We start from the raw sequence: 20,914 nt of genomic DNA, 5'->3' as shown, positions 1-20,914 counted from the left end.
ATACACTCTTTTTATGAAATTTATACTTTACAGTAAAGACTCTAAAAAACTATATTCCAAATAAATGCCGTTCTTTTTTCATTAAAGAATCCTGATTTTTTTTTTTTTTTACTGTTTCCACTAAAATGATGCAGAACAACTTTTCATATAATACGAAATGTTATTCAGTAAATTCTACCAGTATGTTCCATGGAAATAATAATCGCATTTGGAACAACACAATGACTACATTTTCTTTTGGGTCACCTATTCCTTAAAGGATGATTACAAGAAGGTAGTTCAAAACACACATTCCCTGCCAAATCCATTTAGAAAAATGCAAATATGTGTAGATTTATTCAATCATGTTGCCTCATTTTTAATGTGCCTCTTTGTGTTCATTCCCATTCATTTGCCTTTTTTTTCTCCCACCAAGAGATGCATGAGGCCACAGGCCTAAATTAGGTCATCCATTATGCTGTGTGACACACTGGGCGGCACCAGCAGTGAACACATAACATGCATGAGCATCAGTCACATGCCTGTGCACACTAAGCATGTTTGAGTTTAGCAGAGCAATTGTTTGCTATGTAACAGGTTCTGTCCCCCTCTGGGTTTGTATAGGTGGCAGCGCCCGCATGACTCAGTACTTCCGGGGCAACCTGGCGGGACTCATGATCCGCTCCGGCAAACTGGAAAACAAGAAGGTTATTGACTGCCTGTACACCTGCAAGGAAGGTCTTGACGTGCAGCTTCCGGAGGAAGTGGCCTCTGCTGTGAAGGTGAGTGGATGTGAACTTTGAAGAATTGGTTGCTTCTTTTGGGCTGTGTAGATGAAGGTTAGGGTTAGACACTTTGCACACTCGTGTCACTCATGAGTGTTCTGTAGTGTTAAGTATATTATTTATATAGCATTTATTTCTGTTTTGAATTGAATTCTGAATTGGCACACATTGTTTCAAAGCAACAGAAAACCATGATATTAGTGTTTATAATATCTTAATATCTTCATGCCTTATATTTGCATTTAGCAGATTAAAGATGGGCGATAATATATTTTATATTTTGTGGCAATACAAGCAATCAAGCAGTTGAGATGTGCTATATAAAGGATAAAGTTGAACATAGTTATATACCAAATTATATTTTAAGAGCTGGTCAGTAATATCGTTAAATTTTGCGACAAATACAATTTGAGATTAGTGGTCATATATATATGCGTGTGTTTGTGGGTTTCTTTTTATTTTAGTTTTAGTTATTCTAGTCCTTAAACTTAAGATTTTTAAGTTTACGCTTTTCCATATTATATTTATATTTATTTATTTTATTTCAACTTAATTTCAAAGACTGAAAATGAATTTTATGAGTTTTAATTTTAGTTAAAGAGTAACTAAACCCTAAACCAACTTTTTTTTAGTTAATGATCTGTAAGAATGGATCTTTATTAATACCAGTCATTGATTCGAGTAACTTTTTTGACATTTGTGTATAAAGTGTTTTATTTCTACAATATATGGTGTAAAAACGTCTTAGTGCTGCCCTCTTCAGTTTGAATGGTGGCTACTGCAGTTGAATTTTCCTATTGGATGTTAGCGGTTCTTTGTGACGTATGCACGTTTCAGCTCACCACACTCTTGGTACGAGCTACGACCTTGGCAGTACAAAAAACTTGTTTCGTCAAAACCAGTCAGGAGTTGGAATTGCGAGTATTGAAAACGATCAGGATAGAGTGTTTTAGCATCTATTTTGTCCCTTCTATCTCCACTGGGGTCAGCCCACTTTTTCAGCGTTTTTCAAATATTGTCAGGCTTTGAACAGGGGTTTAGTTACCCTTTAACAATGACAGCACTGGTGCCCTGATGGATATACGTTTCTCTGTCCCTCTCTAGGTGGAGTTTAACCCCAACCAGTCCTCTCTGAGCCTGGAGGGAGATGACATTGAGAGCTTTGAGAAGGTCATGCAACACATCTCGTACCTGAACTCCCGGCAGTTCCCCACCCCAGGAATCCGCCACCTGCGTGTCACCACCACTGTCAAGTTAGTTTCCGTTATCTCAATTCAACTGCATCATACTAGCTAGCCCCACCCACTTTGAAATATTATTGTTCCAAAATAACTAACAAAACAGAGGGGATCTTGTCATACTTTTAGTGCAGTCATAATGGTGACTGTATTATGATTGATCAACTGTACATTCTGTAGATGCTTCAATGAGGAGACGTGCATCTCCGTGCCTGACTCTGAAGGCTACGTGATGGTTCTCCAGCCAGAGGAGCCGAAGATCAGCCTCAGTGGGATTGATCATTTTGCCCGTGGAGCAGCTGAATTTGAGAGCACGGAGGGTGTCACGCTCTTCCCTGAGCTGCGTATCGTCAGTACCATCACCCGCGAGGTGGAAGTGGAAGCTGAGACCGAAACCGAGGGCGAGGATGATCCCACAGGTACGCGGGGAATCTGAGATTCACCCTGGACCACAAAACCAGTCACATGGGTTAATTTTTTTGAAACTGAGATTTATACATCATCTGAAAGCTGAATAAATAAGCTTTCCTTTGATGGATATGACAATATTTGGCCAAGATACAACTATTTGAAAATCTGGAATCTGAGAGTGTCAACATGTTGAACATTTACGGTTGGAAAATTACAAAATAGAATAATTTTACAAAAAAAGTTGTAGAATAACTATAAGAAAATAGATTGACAGAGAATAGTTTCTTCATTGCAAGAGGTATTGCTTGAAAGGACAGTTCAACTTAAAATGTAAGTCAAAGTAAAATGGGCTTCAATTACATGATTGTGGACATGGAAAAGTGATTAAAGTGTTTATTGGAGTAAAATTTTGGAAGTTAATGCTTATCTATATAATAAGTCTAGTCTATATAATAGATATAATGGATTCTGGGATGAAATGTATAGCTTATTATTTAGGAAAAGAAAGTCTGAGAGGTTTCCTCTTAGCTCATGATTTTTATTTTAAGATTTAGTACATTGCAAGAATAGAGAGAAGGGAAATGGAATAAAAGAGATTGAAAGTTGTAGGGTAAGCCCCATTGACTGCAAGAGAAAGTACTTACAGGGACGGTTCACCAATATAATATTCCAAACATGTATGACATTTGTGATCTAAACTATAAAGAATGGTATACTGACTTGGAACAACATTAAATGGAAATGCAAATGGTTAAACTGTTTCTTGGGAGTACTGATTCTGATTCTGGGATGAGGAAAAGACAGTCTAAGAGGTTTTCTCTTGGCTTGTGTTTTTATTTGACAGTTTTTATTGCTTTCTAAGTATTTCTTCCAGGTTACTTTTTTTTCTTCCTAATCAATATTTGCCATAGAATTGCATGGTGGACTGATTCTGAACATTCAAGTCTTTCCAAGACTAAATTCAATCAAATGTAGAGGCTCTGATCTAACTTACTGACGGATGGCTTTTTATTTTTGGCAGTGCAAGAGACGGTGGTATCTGAGGAGATCATGCATAACTTGGACACGTGCGAGGTGACTGTAGTGGGAGATGATCTGAATGGAGATCATGAGAGTTTAGAGGTGGATCTGGCCCAAATCCAGCAGAGAACTCTGGAGATGAGCTCTTCTAACGTGGGCATGGTCATCACAGGTACTCATCCATCTACGTCAATAAACAACTGCTATATACAGTAGTTGCGCTGTTGCACACATGTCTTGGATTACATTTGTGAGTTTCGATCGCAGTGGTTTATATTCAGTATCTGGCTGATCTAATGGTGATGAAAGCTTATATACTGTAATCTTAAGTTTGACTCTGTCCACAGGGGTTAACACCATGGCAAACTATGAACAGGTCCTGCACCTGATCCGCTACAGGAACTGGCACACAGAAGCCCTGTTTGATAGGAAATTTAAACTTGTCTGCTCTGAACTCAATGGCCGCTACATCAGCAATGAATTTAAAGTCGAGGTATGGCTGAACTGTCCTCTGTGTTAGAATTTATTACATCCAAAATACTACAGTACCTACAGTTATATCTCAGACACACACAACCTTATAGAAATTTGGGGTCAGTAAGATGTTTCTGTATTTTAATTTAAATAGACATTACAATTTTTATAAACAATTAGTATTGGATGCATTAAATGGATGAAATAAAAGCATGTATGAATTTGATCAAAATACATTAAAATGTCACAAAAGATTTCTATTTCAAATTGCCTAAAGGCTTTTCCTTTGAACGTATTCATCAAAGAATATTGAAAAAATGTCCAGGTCCCACAAAAATATTAAAAAACCACAGGCTTTTCAACATTAAATATAATAATAATAAATGGTATTTGAGGACCATACCAACATCTAAGAGTGATTTCTGAAGGATCATGTGACACTGAAGACTGGAATAAAGGTTGCTGAAAACTCTGCAAAATATTTCTGTATTTACTCTATTTTTTGATCAAATAAATGGAGCCCAGGCAAGCACAAGAGACTTCTTTAAAAAACAAACAACAAAAAAAACAAACATTTAAAACATCTTACAGACTCCAAGCTTTTAAATGGTAGAGTATATATTGAATTAATTAAATATAATTAATAATATATTTTTTTTATATAATATTAATAATATATATTTTTTAATAGTATATTTTTATTATATATATATATATATATTATTTATTTTTATTTTCAATATACATTTTTATTACGTGTGTGTGTGTGTGTATATACGAATATATAAATCATAAAAATCATTGATTACTGTAAATACAAAAATGCTATGAATAAGTCTATATAAAAATAAGCCAAATAAGGATTTGCAAAGACCTATTCTGTAGCAAGTTGTATTGTACTGTACTGTGCAGATGGCAGTTGTGTGATCGTCTTAATCTTTTATGTAATCAGGTCAACGTGATCCATACAGCAAACCCAATGGATCATGCTAACAATGCTATGGTACAACCTCAGTTCATTAACCAAGTACAGCACGCTTCAGTGGACTTGTCTGGACACAACCTGGTGAACACACATCAGGCCTCAGGTATACCGTCTCCTTCCCTCCTCTGATCCATCTGTTCAGCTTCTCTTGGAAATAAAGACGTTTCATTGGCTGCCTAATCTCTCACAGTATCTCTCCTAGATTATTGCACTAATCTCTCATTAAAGATAATCCAGATTTGGTAATCAAACGAATAATCTGTTTAATGTCAAGCTCAAAACTGAATACAGTTCCTTTCCACGAGTTTTTCCTCAGCTTAAAGTCAATTTAAAAACTAGGACGTTATGGGGCGCTGTGTACTTAGCCCGTTTTTAATGGCGTGCTTTTAGGGATTATACACCAGTGCTGTTTACAACATCTGGACAGCCGGCGAGAGGCACCTCAGACAACCTTTTTTTTTTTTTTTTTTTTTTTTTTTATATCCCTAAATACCTAATGCTAATGTCCCTCCACTCTTCACAGTTGTCCCCAGTGCTGCCACCGTCGTTATTGTTGTATGTGTGAGCTTCCTGGTGTTTATGATCATCCTGGGAGTGTTCCGTATCCGTGCTGCCCACCAGAGCACAATGAGGGACCAGGAAAGTGGCAAAGAGAATGAGATGGACTGGGATGACTCGGCCCTCACCATCACTGTCAACCCAATGGAGGTGAGTTCTTAAAACAGAGCTCGCTCAGTGCTCTTAGAGCACTCATACATAGTTAATGCTGCAGAGGGCTGAACCCATCAAAAACGCTTGTACTGTTGTAAAAATATACTGTTATAACCCTCCTCCTCCTCCTACTCCTGTACATTTGTCCACTAATATGGATTTTCTATTTACTGAACTATTTGACTGAAAGAAGTATTAAACCAGACCATGTCATAGATATTAAACATCAATATAGAGGCTAGGGATATATTTATATATATATACACACACACACACACACACACACACACACACACACACAAATATATAAAGATAGAAATACTTGACACATGCAGTTCAGGAATGCAGCGTATGCTAGATCTACTTATTTTGCATTCACATAATTTATATTTTAAAATAATATTATTTCACTCACTAAAAATATATCTCATCTGTTTATTTGCATGTCATGTGACCATTAGCCAACATCAAAGAACTGTGAACATGCAAATGTGTTGTTAAATAATTAAAATATGACATTAAAATCTCAGGGGGTAAATATTTTATGTCTAGGCGGTTCCACTGACAAAAAAAGTTTGGCAACCCCTGCTCTAAAAAGAAAACAATTTGATCCCACATGTTATTCCAAGTCACCTACAGATATCTATTTTTACAGTTTAAGGTGAGACACGACATTTCATTGAATATATCAACAAAATGCAAACATCATTTTGAACCTTGTTTTTTTTCAATGGCCAGATCCGTCACTTCAATATGCAAATTAGTGCATATTTAATTAGATATAGCCTGATTAGCATATTTAAACAAAATTACAGAAAACTTGCAATACATTTTTTTTACGTGAGTAATCAACTGGTAAAGTTTCATGGTGACTTCTATATGTTAAAATTTTTGTCCTATTCACCTGCAGTGTCTCGCATCAAAGAACCTCCAATTGTCTTTTCCTCTTAGACTTACGAGGACCAGCACAGCAGCGAAGAGGAAGGAGATGAGGAAGAGGAAGAGAGCGAGGACGGAGAGGAGGAAGACGACATCACCAGCGCGGAGTCCGACAGCAGCGAAGACGAGGGAGGCGAACAGGAAGACCAGCAGGGTTCGAGCAGACAGCAGCAGCTGGAGTGGGACGACTCGACCCTCAACTACTGATCCTCCCAAACACACAGTACACACTACTTTAAGATCACACACGCGCTCACACACAAAGACAAATCCACCCCATGCACAGTCACATCCCTCTGCCAATAGGGATGCCCATGTTCCCCTTACCTAAGGAGCCATGCGTAAAAAAAACGCTGAAAACTAAACGATATATGTACAATATAGATGCAAATATATCCGGTGTCTGTTGTGACAGGTGTTGCAGTCCGCTTCATTTCCCTACCGACATCTTATCGTGGTGTTATTCAGTGTAGTATAGTATCACAGGTATCTCAACTCTAATTTATTGAATCTTTTTCTGTCCTTTCCGAAGGGAAATCCAACATTGTGTTCGGACACATCCCTGCACTTTTACTTTCAAGTTGAGCTCCGAGAATGATTTAATGTATATTCCTTGCACCTGACGTTTTAGGGAGTATTTGCTCGGGAAATTTAGAGGAAAAAACTCTTTCCGATCACTTTTCTTTTTTTTTTCTTCCTCTTTATATTGCATGGCAAGATTTGCAATCATTGGTATGGAAGAATTACAACTGCTTTTTGATATTTTGTAAATAAGATGAAACCATGTAATTAGTCAATGTGTTAGTGAAAGCCTAACCAACGGTCAGACACAGTACCTGCTGTAGAATATTTGTCAGATGCTCTTAGCATGTTTCAGAAACTTTTGGTAAATCTCATGCTCGTACAAAAGACGTGTCCGCTTCATAGAGAGAAACCCATGACAGAGGCCGAGGTTTCTGTGGCAAAGTGTCGCTCATTTTGTCTTTTCTCTTGGAGGTGGGTGTGCATCTATTTGTTTTCGTTCCGTTTTGTTTCGTTTTGTACTGTAGGTTGGGCGTGGAGTTGGTTCGGTCCTTCGGCTTTACGTATGCTAATTCTAGCTGGGCTTGCAATGGTACAAGTGCTACACCAAGGCTTCAATGTTTTTAAATCAGTGATGTTTTGGGGACTAATAATCACATTCAGGTGATACAGTTGTTGTTTTTTTTCTCGCGTGGTACTGTATGTTGTACAGTTAAGGCACACTGCAGTTATTTAAGCCATTCTTAAGTGATAGTGCTGCTTGTATTTTCTGTAATAAATAGAGACCAATTGGAATCACAGTATGCACTCTAATGACCCAGTCTGAATAACATTTATGAGTGAAATGACATGGAAAATGGGTGCGCTGCTGATTATCGACAATGTGAGCATTGTAACAGACCTCTGTTGCTAAAATACTGGCGTTTTTTTTGCAAATTCGGGGTTAGCCTACATTATTCTTGTCATTTTGAGGCCCCTAAAAGCATTAAAAGGGCTAATTTGCCTATCACGATGAATTTCAATTAAAAAGCGTAAAATATTTTTGCAGTATGGTCGGTAGATTTTATTGTACATGGAACTGTACTGTAGAGTTGTGTAAAGATATTTGTTTACATTTGGTAAACTTTTATTCCTTTTTGGTGACGCTATCAATCTACTCCAGATTTGCAGGTCATTTCTCCTCGTAGTTGCTCTCAGATCCATGTCATGGTTTCGGTTTCTTACTTTTTCTTACTGTGATTGGACATTTCGGGATGCACCTTCGAAAATTGTCGGTTATTGGGGAAAATGATATTCTGTTCCCATTGGGCTTGAAAAAGAATGTTAATTATTTAGGAGATTGTATATTGTTTAGTAAAGACGGACATGAAGCTTTAGGGTACTTCATTCAGACCTCCTTTTTTTCCGTTTACATGCATGACTATTTTTAGTTTAAGGCCTAAGCTACAAGGCTTTGTTGTGATTGGTGGTTTGAATATTATTTTATGTTATGTCAGAAAAGGTACAAATGCGGGAAGTTGTCAAGAAGGTCTATTTTGTGACCCATGAAAGGGCGATGGGAGAATTTTTTTTAGTTTTTGTTAAATGTTTTGGTCATCAGGTCCCACTCAAAATTGACAGGACCTTTAAAGAGAGGTCCAGATTTCAGCTGGTGGAGTTGGGAGTGCCTTTTGCCTATCACAGCGCATTAATAACACTACTAACCAAACACTCATCCATGCCATTTTAGTTTTCTCATTTTATATTAGATTTCATACAGGTATGGGGAAGTGATTTTAACTTGGTTTTATTTCATTTTCTGTAACGATAGGGATCAACAGCTGTTTTATCAAGAGTGGGCGTTTTAATTGTCCAGCTTAGATGTCTTGTGTTCATGTTGATGTGTAGAGAAAATAGGTCCATACTGTATCATCAATGAATATTGTACTAAATAATGTTTGAGGAACTTCCACTTCGAAAAGATGTACATTATTGTAGGCAGCATATGTGGGTATAAGTTTAACAATATGTGTATAGTGAAAGGTGATCTTGAAGTGTATCTCCTGATGAGGGCAGCATGAAATTCACAAGAATCCGATACATAATGATTTCTCACACAAATGTAATAGTCTCTCACAGTGTATTCTCAACATACAATCATTTTTTGAAAATGTTTGATCGATGTAGACCATTCCATGAGACCAAATTTACGATAATCAATGTTTGTACTGAAAATCGCACAATTGTTTGTATCTTCCCTCCTTTCCCCTGATGCAAATGTTCATCCACAGTTTCTCAAGGGAAAAATCATGTGAAATGTATATTTCAAACGATGTGATTTTGTCATGTGGTTTTAAGGATTTTAAGACACTGGCGACAGAAACTTTCCATAATCAATTACCTGAGTCTGTGCTGAGTGTGAATGGCTGCAGATGGTGAGTACGTAACAGAGCATTGTCTTTGCATGTGTAACACAGATATAAACATTTCCTGTAACTGGCACATGATACTGGTGTAGAGGGGTCAGGAGACTGGTGATACTACTGAAACAATGATTATCTGTCACAGATTTGCAGCCTTCAGTGGTCGTTGTTCACGTTTTGAATTACTTTTATTTTTTTGCTCTAGAAATGAAAATTGGGGATGTTGTAGAACTGTTGGATGCTGCCTTCCAGCTCATTCACTTTTCTATTGTTCAGAGGAATAATTATAGTGAAGTTGATGCTTGCTCATGAACAAAATAAAGGATGAGATGGGAATAAAGTGTGTTGGAGATCAGATTATTTCATTCGATAATTATAGGCTACACACAATTTCTGTCTATGCCCACTTTTACCTTAGCACAAAAGTAAACCATATATATATATATATATATATATATATATATATATATATATATAAGTTGATACCGGTGTTATTGACCTAGTATAGCATTCAGTAACCTTTAGTCATCTGAGTTTTAAAGGATTATTAAAAATCCAAACTTTAAAATCCATACTTCAAAGTTTTAAGAAAATATAAATAAATATGTTTCCTTACCCAAGGGGTGTTTAATCATTCACCATGATGTTTCCTCAGGCATTTCATCTTTCAAGATGAAGCTGAATTACAGACCAAAGTAATACTGCCACCTAGTGCTTGAAAACGTACAAATATTCATTTTTTCTTTTGTCAAATCAACTTAAATAACTTATTTAGTTGAGACAACTTATTATTTTGAGTTTCTGATGATTAAATCAATCTCCTTCATTGTATTAACTCACTTTTTCCAGCTCAGTCAACTTAAAATTTTAAGGCAACCAGGTTACTTACTTTTTTAAGTTAAACCAACAATATTTTTTACAGTATACCATTTAACTTTTCAATGCTGCCTAAAGGTCGAGAGCAGAAGGCCCAGTCCCAAATAACACACTTCATATGCACTTAGTCTTTTGGACATACAATGACCGGCCGGCATGTGCACGTGGCTGTGAAGTCCATGGCTGTGTCCGAAATCTCCACTCAAACCACTACTCCCTATGTAGGGGATAGGGAGTAGAGCACAGCTCACCAGCATAATATAAACACCACTTTCAGACACTACTCGATTGTCTCTCGGTGCCGTTGATTACGTCATTGCTGTCGCAATATTTAAACGCGTGTGTGCTTACAAATAATTTATACATGTCTGACAAAATTGTAAAACTACTGCATATCATAAGTTAAATGAGACAGAACATAATTTACATTTGTATGACAAATCTGTATTGTCACGCTGCTCGCCTTGTCGTCCGTCCGCCATTTTTACGATTTAATCCATCGACCGAAAGTTGAAGGCTCGTGGGAGCTGCCATCTTGTAACAGAACTTTACTTGCGTTACCATTTCCATCGACTCCCATTCATTTTGGCGTCACTTTGACCGCGAATAGCAGGGGTCCTCAAATCCGGTCCTGGAGGGCCACTTCCCAAAAATCAAAGCGACATTATGTCACGAAAATGCGGCCTCGTGGGAAGATCTCAAGTGTTTAGGGTGCCCATTTAGGACAGCTAAATAGTTTGGCAGTCTGTGTTTTTATTTGATGGTAAATGGGCAGTGTGGAATTTTATAGAAAGTCTATAAATATTTACAAATTAAATGATTTTCCGAAGATCGCAATCCATTCTGTAATGGAATTCAAAGCCGTTTTTTGACTCCTTTTCCAAGCCACTAAAATATGCAGTGTAATAAAATAAGACAGTAAGACACTTCTTGTAAATACAGAAAAGGAAAAACAATGACAACTTTACAGATGTTGATCGCCAAATATATTCGAACTACAAAATATTTACAAACATCACACTGGTTAAAAAAAAGTAATGACAAACGAAAATTAAAATGCATAGTAATTACAGTGTTACTATCAAATACTATTACCAAAAGGCTTATTGGCAGAAAACTTGATAATAAGGTTAATAAATTAATAACGATTAGTAGAAATAAAAAATAATCAAGACCATTTTGAATAAAGGCAAACTTACCTCTCTGTATTCAGAAAATAAGAGCTATTCTAAGATGTGCTTTCATGTGTAAATGTTTGAGACATTTCACTGAAAAACTGTAAACACTTTTTTTCACTGTACCCAAATAAGAATGTACGATCAAACATAAAATGTATTCGGAGTATACAATACAAAATAACTTTCGTGATGATTCCCAACATAGATACTTTAGGTTGGGTGTAGAAAGTGTTGAAATTGCAAATTAAAAACAAATAAAAACGGTAAAACTCACAGACAGCATTTAGGCCACGCTCACAAAAAAAAAAATTAAATCCTAGTAAACCAGACTTATGTTTGGGTCTTCCCAACTCCAGAACTGGCCAATGCCAGTATCTTATCTTCGGATCCTGGAAAGGAAAGATGTATTTAATTGTTAAAAAAGCTTAATTCTTAAGCATAAGTTGCTTTAATAGTAATAGTTGGTTAATTCTCATCTTACCCAGGCTCGCTGTCACCTTCTCAAAGTGGCTCAGAGTGGCACTAGCATTTGCAGCAAGAAATGCTTCATCCTCTGTTGTGAGCTGCACGTTCAAACAAGTTACAGGTATAAGAAACGCTTTAACACGTGAGTCTTGAAATAGATGCATGTCTGCAGGAAAGCATTTGTGTTTCAATAATAACTCTCTCACCTTCTCGCCAAGTTTTCTCAGAGCCGTGAGGATCTCAACTTTCTGCTGAGTGTACACATCTCGAGCTAGCTTTCCAACCATCACATCACGGTCCATCTGAATTCATACAGTCATATCAACTTATTAACACAAGTCTTTGTATATAGGTAATTATATATTTGAAAATGTCAGTATTAAAAATGTTAATCACCTCAGCGAGTCTCGTTCTCAGTTGCCCTGGCTGCTTTTTAGCAAACAGCCGAATAACTTCAGGTGTCTTGAATGCCTGACTGATGGCGGCTTGGATCGCCTGATAAATATTTGCACTCATAAATGATCTCAGAATATTTAATTAACGACGTTATACTAGTAGTCAGTCTAGATGTCTTTTTTCACACAGTAATAAAAATGGTAAAATATTCATACCTATAATTTATAAATCTTTTCAATACTGCCTAATGGTTCAGAGCAGTTTAATATATTAACATATACAGTATGTTAATACAATAAAATCTCATTTCTTACCAGCTGCATTCCTCCCAATTCATCAACTAGTGTCATATTCCCAGACATCAACTTCTTCAATGACTCATTGAACTCGCTCAACTGTTCTAGTGTCTCTTTTTTGGTTTCTTCGTATTCCTCTTCTTCAAGCTCTTCTCTGCAATAAAAAATTGCATTTTTTTTTTGTCTGCATGAAGCTGAATTTGCTATAGAGAACTGATGGGATGTCATTACCTGACCTCCTCTAAATCTTGGAGCTGTTGCATTAACCGGTCCAACTGTTCTTCCATGTTTTGTCTCAGTTTGGTTGTTTCTGATTTCCCCCGAGAAGCCATTCTTTATCTTTTTAAATAAATAACAGACAAATGTCAAATTTTCAGCACCATCTGTTACTACATATGAGAATGTTACACCTGTTATGATCTATCAAAATAGTTCTGATCAGTATTAGTATTGGCTGTATCAAAGTTAATATGATTATTAAAGCTTGGTTTACCATCTTGACAGGTCTAGTATCACATTCATGAAATATTTTGTCACCCTGCTTTATTTTATCTCTATCTCTCTATCTCTATCTCTCTGCGCAGTTAGCTTAGCTAGCACTTAAATATATAACTTATAAACAAAAACATTGCGAGTCCTAAACGGCGTGGTTTTACATTAATAAAATAATAATTCTCACCCGTACCTTTTTCTCCAATAAAGGTACAACTGATAAAGACAAAATTACGTTTATGTTTAGGTTCCTAAAACCAGTTCAGTTGCTAAGGTGTGGTTTGTTAGCACACTAGTATGGTTTTCTGCGTAAACTCTGCGCAGAGTTGATTATCAGGAACATACTACTGACTCATGGAAACTGCGCAAGTGCGCATGTCTGTCTTCCACCTAGACTGTAAAAAAAGGTCTAGAAGCGAACTTACTGTCTATGGAAGCGAATTGATCATTTGTCCCCACAATGATGTTTCAGTTGTCAAAACAATGGGAGTGATCAATTATTTTTGAGAATGTTCTGTTTGTCGGTCTTGCTGTTTGTCTAGAGCTGTAACTGTCGGTTAAATAAAGACGGCGAAGTTGTTTTGGAGCACAACCAGTGCACTCAGCTAAATAGGAAGCACGAGACTAGTGTGTTGAATTGGTAAGAAGTAAGTTAACGTTAAACACAATATGGTGGCATATTATTACGCATATTTTTGGAATGGTGGTTTATTGTATAGAGGCTAGACTATCATTCTTAAATCCTAAGGCGAGGGTGCTTTATGTTTCCTCTTTCCTTGCTCCCTGGTGCAGAAATTACTATAGCTTTATGCTACCTCTTACTAGCCTATTTACACTTTTGAAATAGGAAATTTGGTTGTGATTTACCTTTAGAGAATTTGGTTGTTTTGTTGTCCTGCAGTCAGATTTTTTTTTCATGACTATTGAAATATTCTAAATTAATGAATTATATATATATATATATATATATTAATGAATATCATTTTGTGTAAATAATCAATTAATTTCAGAATATCTATCTATCTAAAGTAGATTTCTTTTTCAGCAGACAGCATCTTCCATATTATCAATGGCATCACAAGAGAAAACCAAACTGGTGCTACTGGCATGTGGGTCATTTAACCCCATCACAAACATGCACCTGCGTATGTTCGAACTGGCGCGGGATCACCTGGAAGACACTGGTAAATTTTTAATAAAAAATGTATTAATGTGTGAATATATATTATTTTAAAATTCACCTATTTTTGTTATACTCATTGCATTTTTTGTGATTAACGTTAAACATAATTAGCATACATCTTATTGTTTTTGTATTTCTTTGTTTACTCAGGAAGATACAGAGTGGTGAAAGGCATAATCTCTCCAGTTGGCGATAGCTATAAAAAGAAAGGTTTGATTGGAGCATGTCATCGGTTACAGATGGCTAGACTGGCCACGGAGAACTCCGATTGGATCACAGTGAATGAATGGGAAAGTCAGCAGTCGGAGTGGGTGGAGACAGCCAAAGTAGTTCGGTGGGAACATCTTAAGATCATCTGCTTTTAGAGAACATTTCATTTTGGTTGAAGTGAAAGATAAATCTGTCACACCCTTTCTGTTTTGCAGCACCCACTGTCGTGCTTTCTGTCTTTGCATGAGTTCCATGTCACATCTGATAATGTCATCTTGTGTGGTTGGACGTCGTATTCGATGTGCTGCTACGTCAAAATGATCAACGTTTTATGCAGTCTGTTGACATTAAATCAGATCGTTCTGATCTTTTTTAGGCACCATCATGCAGAACTCATTTCCAGCGAGGACAGCAACAATGATGACGTGGACACAGTGAGGTGTGGCAAGAGGAGAAAGCTGGAGCAAAATAAAAGCATCTGTCAGAGTTCTTATGTTAACACAAATACAGGTTTGGAAAATAATCCATAGCAATCTTTCAAAAGATAAATGTTCCTACTGCTCAGTGCACTTAAAAGGGTGTGTACCTTAGAATGTCACACACTGTACCTGTACTACAGGCAATAAATGTAATTGCTGATGTACCCTCAGGACAGTTAGTAGAGAAACAGGGTCCTGCGAGTTATATAATAGTGTTTACACCATACAACACAATCTGCATATCTCAGAACTGTCCCAAAGCATTCCTCTCCAAGTGGAACGCTTTGAACAAATGTGAAGGTGTAATAAGTGAGAGTTGAAGCAACTTGTGAAAAGAAACTGTTCAAATGCTTGTTGAGTTGAGAGCAGTGCAGTCTTTCCCTCTAGATTTTAGGAAAATTTTTTTTTGCAAAAGCAGTGTAAAGAACGTGTTATTACTCCAAACTTTAGTAACTGAAAAAACTTCCTTTTTTGATCTGACTTGGCTTCATAAAATATATTTTGTTAGTATTCTATATAGTGAAAATAGGCAATGTCGATTAGCATTGCATTATAAATATACTTTATTATTATGAAAATAACCCAGGTGGCGTGAAAAACACAGATAAACCATATATTGTCGCAGTCATATGTTTATTATCTTTGTTTCATCAGTCAATACATCTTTATCTGCATTTTTTATTCTGCTGCAGCGATATCTGGATGGCTGTGTCTGAAATCGCATACTCTCTAGAGTAGGTACTTATTTTGTTTAAGTAAATAAAAAAGTATATTCTATATAGTACAAGTTTTTGTAGTATGAATGTAATCCAGGCATACTATGTTCGCCATGTTGTCATTATCAGCGTCAGTTATGTTTGCTTCACTGCCATTCATAAATATTGTTTTTCGCCTACTATGTAGTAGAGAAGTGTGCAATTTTATGACTTTGTCCATTTAAGGGATTTCCAGAAACATCATAAGTTTTATGACTGAGTCTCACTTGTGGGCTTTCTGCGTGAGGGCGCCCTCTGGCTACGAGTATGAATGAAACAGACTTTACATCACGTGTGTAGTGTACTCAATAATGCTCACAACACCCTATTTAGGGTAAACATAGGAAAAATAAAACTCTATAGAAATGTAAAGTAAACGTATACAAATCCATAAGTTTTCTCTTTCTCTTTTTTAATAAAAAATACAGTAAAATTGTATTATTACAATTTAATTTAATTATCTATTATGGTAAATCTGAATTTTCAGCTTAATTATTATCATTAAAAATATTTTTGTGGAAACCATGGCACATTTTTTTTTCCAGAATTCTTGAATGAATAGCAAGTCCAAAAGTAGAGCATTTATTTGAAATAGAAATATTTTGTATCGTTATAAATGTCTTTACTGTCACTTTTGATTGAGTTAATGAATCCTTGCTGAATATGTCTTCATGTTTAATATTTAGTTGCAGAACAGCCTATCCATACCATAATTGACTTGTAGCATTGGCTTTGGAAAGGAGCACATATTTCAAATGAATCATGACTTTTAAGATCTGTTATAATTAAAGCTGTCAAAATCACTAATGATGTGTATTATTCTCATAAATGTATATTTTAGACACCCCTCATCTGAAGCTGCTATGTGGTGCCGATGTGCTGGAGTCATTTGGTGTCCCCAACCTTTGGAAGCCAGAGGACATTGAGGAGATCGTGGGAAAGTACGGTTTGGTGTGCATCACAAGATGTGGCAGTGACGCTGAGAAGTTTATCAATCAGTCTGACGTGCTGTACGAACACCGAAAGAACATCCATATTGTTCGAGAATGGGTGACCAACGAGATCTCAGCTACACATGTGCGCCGTGCCCTGCGCAGAGGACAGAGCGTCCGCTACTTGCTGCCCGACCCGGTGGTGCGCTATATTCAGGATCACAGTCTGTATAGCGCTGAGAGCGAGCAGAAGAATGCTGATGTCATACTCGCCCCTCTTCAGAGATACACCAGCACTAACTAGACTGATGTTCTGCTGCTTTTGAGCTAGACTCTTGTTCTGTTTGGGGTATTTGATTGCGTGATTGACACTTGATTCATAGTGCTTTTTGCTTTCTTGAACACATTTGGCTAATGAGCAATTTGCATTTGATCGGGAATTATTTAGTATGGCCAATAGTGAATGATGCATTTTGTGAAATATTATTTGTTTTGATTTTTTAAATCAATTTTAGAACAGGAAGTTTGCAAGTTTTTACAATTATATACCTCTAGAGTATACAAAAAATTATTTCAATATTTAGAACAATAAATGGTTTGCAATATGGGTGCTAATAAATGTAAAAACTGTTTATAATTGCCATTTGCTCCTTTTCATTATTATACCTATAATCTGTTAAAAAAATGATTGCATGACAAGTGTTGAGCGTCAGTAGAGAAGGTTGCTCTAGAATTCATGCAATGCCACATTTGCGTGACATTTATTTGACAAGTGAGAACATTTGCCTTAGCATTTAAACTTTTTTGTTTTGTTTTTTCATTTTAGAGAATTCAGTGTTGAGATCTTGACATGTAGAGTAAAGCAATTTGACAGTGAAGTGCTCTTGCATGTTTTTGGGGGAATTTTTTTCAAGTATGATCTTAATCTGCAGACCATCAGTGCTAATATATGAAAATCCTATCTTATACCACATATATACTGCAGAAATGTGGGAATTCCCTGCTTGGAACAACGTGACTACTACAGCAAATACTTTTAGTTGATTTTCGCCCATGTATAGTGAAGTTGTTTGTTTTCTGTTAAGAATAAGATCATATCTACACCTACATTCACCCTCAGGCACTTGTCCTGGTGTGTAAAATTTAGAGATTGTAAACTTTAAAAAGACTTTAGTTTCCCTGGTTCTCTCACTCGTTGTGTCTGTCACTTTGATTCATTAGGTACATTTGCATATAATAAAAACATCCTAGCATATCATCCAAGTCACCCCTTTCAAGTCACATTTGATACCTTGTAGTTTTGTTTATTGTGATCAGATTTGTTCAATCAATCGTGGTTTTAAAATGAGGTCTAAAATGATTGTGATGTTTTTAAGTGCATTTATTTCATCCACAGAATGGAGCTTGATTCAATTTTAATTAACAGCTATTCATCATCACATGCTCAATAGTAAGTTTCTGTCTCTTTGACCTATTTATCGTCTTCCTTTAAGAAATTCACAGTAACTTGACGTGCGTAAGTGATGTTTTGTTTTGTTTTTGTTTTGTGGCGCTCATGTGATTATGATGTCGTATTTGTCATTTGACAGAAATGGAAAAAAAAAAAAACTGCAAAGAATTTTTCCACAACGTACAAGGAAGACAATGCAAGTGAACTTAACGAAAGTAAAGTTGAATGCATTTTGAACATTAATATTTTTGATGTTCAAAAATTAACATTTTATATAGCCCAAAAGCGTCTGAACAGGTATTTTTGTGTTCAAGTTTTTTGGGGGCAAACTATTAGCACACAAACACCGGTCAGACACGTTTATCTTTATGTAATGCATGAGAAACAAAGACATGCAAATCCGAAAGAAGGACCACCCACTCAGCTCACAACACATAAAAGGCATGGATTTCATGATAAAAGGTATTCTACTAGGATAGTTTGCAGACGGCTAACAAAATGCCTGTTACAGTAAGCCTCTGTGGTACATGGGACATGGTCAGCAATGTCAACTTTGAGGGAATCATGATTGCTTTAGGTAAGACTGCTCTTTTGTCTGACATAGCTAATATATATTTTTTCACAATTATATATTATATTATATTATATTGTATTATATTATATTTATTATATTATATAGGCCTACAGTGTGTAAGCATTCCCATTTGTTGGCTATTTATTTAATGTATGTCAGGAGGAGTAATAGATCCTAAACTTTGTCCCTTACAGGGATCGGCCTTTACACCCGTAAGATCGCCCTTAAGCTAAAACATCGCAAAGTAATCGAGCAAGTGGGGGATCAATTTGTTGTGAAGACTATCAGCACTTTCAGAAACTACACTTTCTCCTTCAGAGTCAATGAGGAGTTTCACGAGTTCACCAAGGGAATGGACGACAGACACTGCAAGGTATTACAAAGTATTATCTATCTATCTATCTATCTATCTATCTATCTATCTATCTATCTATCTATCTATCTATCTATCTATCTATCTATCTATCTATCTATCTATCTATCTATCTATCTATCTATCTATCTATCTATCTATCTATCTATCTATCTATCCATCCATCCATCCATCCATCCATCCATCCATCCATCCATCCATCCATCCATCCATCCATCCATCCATCCATCCATCCATCCATCCATCCATCCATCCATCCATCCATCCATCCATCCATCCATCCATCCATCCATCCATCCATCCATCCATCCATCCATCCATCCATCCATCCATCCATCCATCCATCCATCCATCCATCCATCCATCCATCCATCCATCCATCCATCCATCCATCCATCCATCCATCCATCCATCCATCCATCCATCCATCCATCCATCCATCCATCCATCCATCCATCCATCCATCCATCCATCCATCCATCCATCCATCCATCCATCCATCCATCCATCCATCCATCCATCCATCTCTCTCTCTCTCTCTCTCTCTCTCTCTCTCTATATATATATATATATATATATATATATAACTAGTAAGTAGCCTAGTATATTATATTTTTATGACATCTCATTGCAGAAGAAATTTTATATTTTTGCAACACCTGAACACCAACATCCCACTTTCATCATTAGGTTTAGTCTGTTTGAACACAAATATTTGCTCACCACCACACAATATGGGGGAAACACTTAATGCACTGTTTGAAAATGAAACATATATAAATTTGTCTAGTCTCTGGTGACCTGGGAGGGGAACAAGTTGGTGTGCATTCAAAAGGGTGAGAAGAAGAACAGAGGTTGGAGACACTGGATCGAGGATGACAAACTCCATTTGGTAAATGTGAAATTAGGCATCATACACTATACACTTCTGCAATAAACATGTTTGATTTCATCCATTAACCCACTTAAGTAATAATCAGACCTATCAACCTTTTACAGGAGTTGCACTGTGAAGATCAAGTCTGCAAGCAAGTTTTCAAACGGGTTATCTGAGGCCCTGCGGTGACGTTTACTACTTGAAAAGGTGTTAACAATGCTGTTAACAAAGTTGTTCACACTTCTAAGTCAGAGGATTATGAGGCGAGAACAAGAACCAAGCGTTTCAACTTGTGCCTCAAAACCTGACTAATCAATTACAAGCAGCGAGAGAGGCTTGCAGACTGAGGCAGGATGTCTAGGAGTATGATTTATAGTGCCACTAGAGGGCGCAATAAGACCACAAACAGACCGAACTCGGGTCAACTACAGTTTAGGCACTAGAGACAACTGCGTGTTGTCAATAGTTGTGCCACCATTGCCTAATGCTAATCATGTTTACATGTAATACAAGAGACACATTCACTCACCTTTAGCAATGTGTAATGTAGTACTTCTGTTTTTCTCGCAAGCCAGAATCATTGTTTCACAATAATATGACTTATCAAGGGCCATGCTTCATTTTGAATAGATTTTTAAAAACGCTTATTAAGCTTTATTTTTTGTTTATGTATATTTTATGATACCTAAATATATACACTTTTGTTAATTCAATTACTTAAATTTAACACCTTGTTCAATTCTGTTACTTTAAAGTCCCTTATTGTGCAATAAAATTTGAAACACGTTATAATTGTGTGTTATTTTTCCCTATAGATTGTAATGTCTCTATCATGGAAATTGCAATCAACAACAATAAGTTAAATCAACAGAAAATAGTATTATTCAGTAATACAACAGATTATAACAGACA

At 36.4% G+C, this 20,914-nt stretch overlaps 4 protein-coding genes across 11 annotated transcripts in view; 3 read left to right on the top strand and 1 right to left on the bottom strand.

The window, feature by feature from the left end:
* clstn1 (calsyntenin 1) overlaps positions 1–9,806 on the top strand; it is a 39,925-nt gene extending 30,119 nt beyond the window's left edge. For all 4 annotated transcript variants that reach the window (XM_039653007.2, XM_039653008.2, XM_039653006.2 and 1 more), the window contains 8 exons: positions 604–761; positions 1,869–2,017; positions 2,183–2,421; positions 3,435–3,605; positions 3,781–3,926; positions 4,860–4,995; positions 5,416–5,600; positions 6,555–9,806. In XM_039653007.2, coding sequence (XP_039508941.2) covers positions 604–761; positions 1,869–2,017; positions 2,183–2,421; positions 3,435–3,605; positions 3,781–3,926; positions 4,860–4,995; positions 5,416–5,600; positions 6,555–6,749 — 1,379 coding nt within the window. In that variant the 3' untranslated portion in view covers positions 6,750–9,806. The remainder of the gene's footprint in view (positions 1–603; positions 762–1,868; positions 2,018–2,182; positions 2,422–3,434; positions 3,606–3,780; positions 3,927–4,859; positions 4,996–5,415; positions 5,601–6,554) is intronic.
* Positions 9,807–11,309: 1,503 nt separating this feature from the next.
* lzic (leucine zipper and CTNNBIP1 domain containing) lies at positions 11,310–13,484 on the bottom strand. Of its 2 annotated transcripts, none has more exons than XM_039653021.2 (7): positions 13,363–13,484; positions 12,909–13,016; positions 12,696–12,831; positions 12,382–12,480; positions 12,192–12,287; positions 12,002–12,083; positions 11,310–11,909 (listed from the first exon to the last, which is right to left on the bottom strand). In XM_039653021.2, the coding sequence occupies exons 2-7, from the start codon at positions 13,007–13,009 to the stop codon at positions 11,851–11,853; spliced, it is 573 nt and encodes a 190-aa protein (XP_039508955.1). In that variant the 5' UTR covers positions 13,010–13,016; positions 13,363–13,484; the 3' UTR covers positions 11,310–11,850. The 2 variants fall into 2 exon arrangements, with proteins under 2 accessions (XP_039508955.1, XP_039508956.1); XM_039653022.2 differs by having other exon boundaries at positions 13,357–13,479.
* Positions 13,485–13,544: 60 nt separating this feature from the next.
* On the top strand, positions 13,545–17,369 carry nmnat1 (nicotinamide nucleotide adenylyltransferase 1). 4 transcript variants are annotated; one of them, XM_039653019.2, is made up of 5 exons: positions 13,545–13,809; positions 14,218–14,353; positions 14,503–14,686; positions 14,939–15,072; positions 16,638–17,369. In XM_039653019.2, the coding sequence occupies exons 2-5, from the start codon at positions 14,239–14,241 to the stop codon at positions 17,030–17,032; spliced, it is 828 nt and encodes a 275-aa protein (XP_039508953.2). In that variant the 5' UTR covers positions 13,545–13,809; positions 14,218–14,238; the 3' UTR covers positions 17,033–17,369. The 4 variants fall into 4 exon arrangements, with proteins under 4 accessions (XP_039508953.2, XP_039508951.2, XP_039508954.2 ...); XM_039653017.2 differs by having other exon boundaries at positions 14,215–14,353; XM_039653020.2 differs by having other exon boundaries at positions 13,545–13,816.
* Positions 17,370–18,641: 1,272 nt separating this feature from the next.
* Positions 18,642–20,794, top strand: rbp7a (retinol binding protein 7a, cellular). Its single transcript, XM_039653025.2, has 4 exons — positions 18,642–18,755; positions 18,947–19,125; positions 19,916–20,017; positions 20,125–20,794. Exons 1-4 carry the CDS (start codon positions 18,677–18,679, stop codon positions 20,176–20,178), a joined length of 414 nt encoding a protein of 137 aa, XP_039508959.2. The 5' UTR covers positions 18,642–18,676; the 3' UTR covers positions 20,179–20,794.
* Positions 20,795–20,914: the final 120 nt, after the last annotated feature.

Source organism: Pimephales promelas, chromosome 20 (assembly GCF_988280905.1).
Source record: "Pimephales promelas chromosome 20, fPimPro1.hap1.1, whole genome shotgun sequence".
NCBI classification, from domain to species: domain Eukaryota; kingdom Metazoa; phylum Chordata; class Actinopteri; order Cypriniformes; family Leuciscidae; genus Pimephales; species Pimephales promelas.
The sequence above is the reverse complement of the archived record's forward strand: the minus strand, read 5'-3'. Positions and strand labels throughout refer to the sequence as shown.

What these genes read in the sequence shown, in the direction of transcription:
- rbp7a (XM_039653025.2), top strand. Translation starts at nt 18,677, where the DNA reads ATGCCTGTTACAGTAAGCCTCTGTGGTACATGGGACATGGTCAGCAAT. An exon ending in GGGAATCATGATTGCTTTAG is followed by an intron (nt 18,756 to 18,946) that starts GTAAGACTGCTC and finishes TGTCCCTTACAG; the next exon opens with GGATCGGCCTTTACACCCGT. An exon ending in TGGACGACAGACACTGCAAG is followed by an intron (nt 19,126 to 19,915) that starts GTATTACAAAGT and finishes AAATTTGTCTAG; the next exon opens with TCTCTGGTGACCTGGGAGGG.
- nmnat1 (XM_039653019.2), top strand. Translation starts at nt 14,239, where the DNA reads ATGGCATCACAAGAGAAAACCAAACTGGTGCTACTGGCATGTGGGTCA. An exon ending in GAGACAGCCAAAGTAGTTCG is followed by an intron (nt 14,687 to 14,938) that starts GTGGGAACATCT and finishes GATCTTTTTTAG; the next exon opens with GCACCATCATGCAGAACTCA. An exon ending in TTATGTTAACACAAATACAG is followed by an intron (nt 15,073 to 16,637) that starts GTTTGGAAAATA and finishes TGTATATTTTAG; the next exon opens with ACACCCCTCATCTGAAGCTG.
- lzic (XM_039653021.2), bottom strand. Translation starts at nt 13,009, where the DNA reads ATGGCTTCTCGGGGGAAATCAGAAACAACCAAACTGAGACAAAACATG. An exon ending in CAAGATTTAGAGGAGGTCAG is followed by an intron (nt 12,832 to 12,908) that starts GTAATGACATCC and finishes TTTTTATTGCAG; the next exon opens with AGAAGAGCTTGAAGAAGAGG. An exon ending in TGAGAAAACTTGGCGAGAAG is followed by an intron (nt 12,084 to 12,191) that starts GTGAGAGAGTTA and finishes TTGAACGTGCAG; the next exon opens with CTCACAACAGAGGATGAAGC.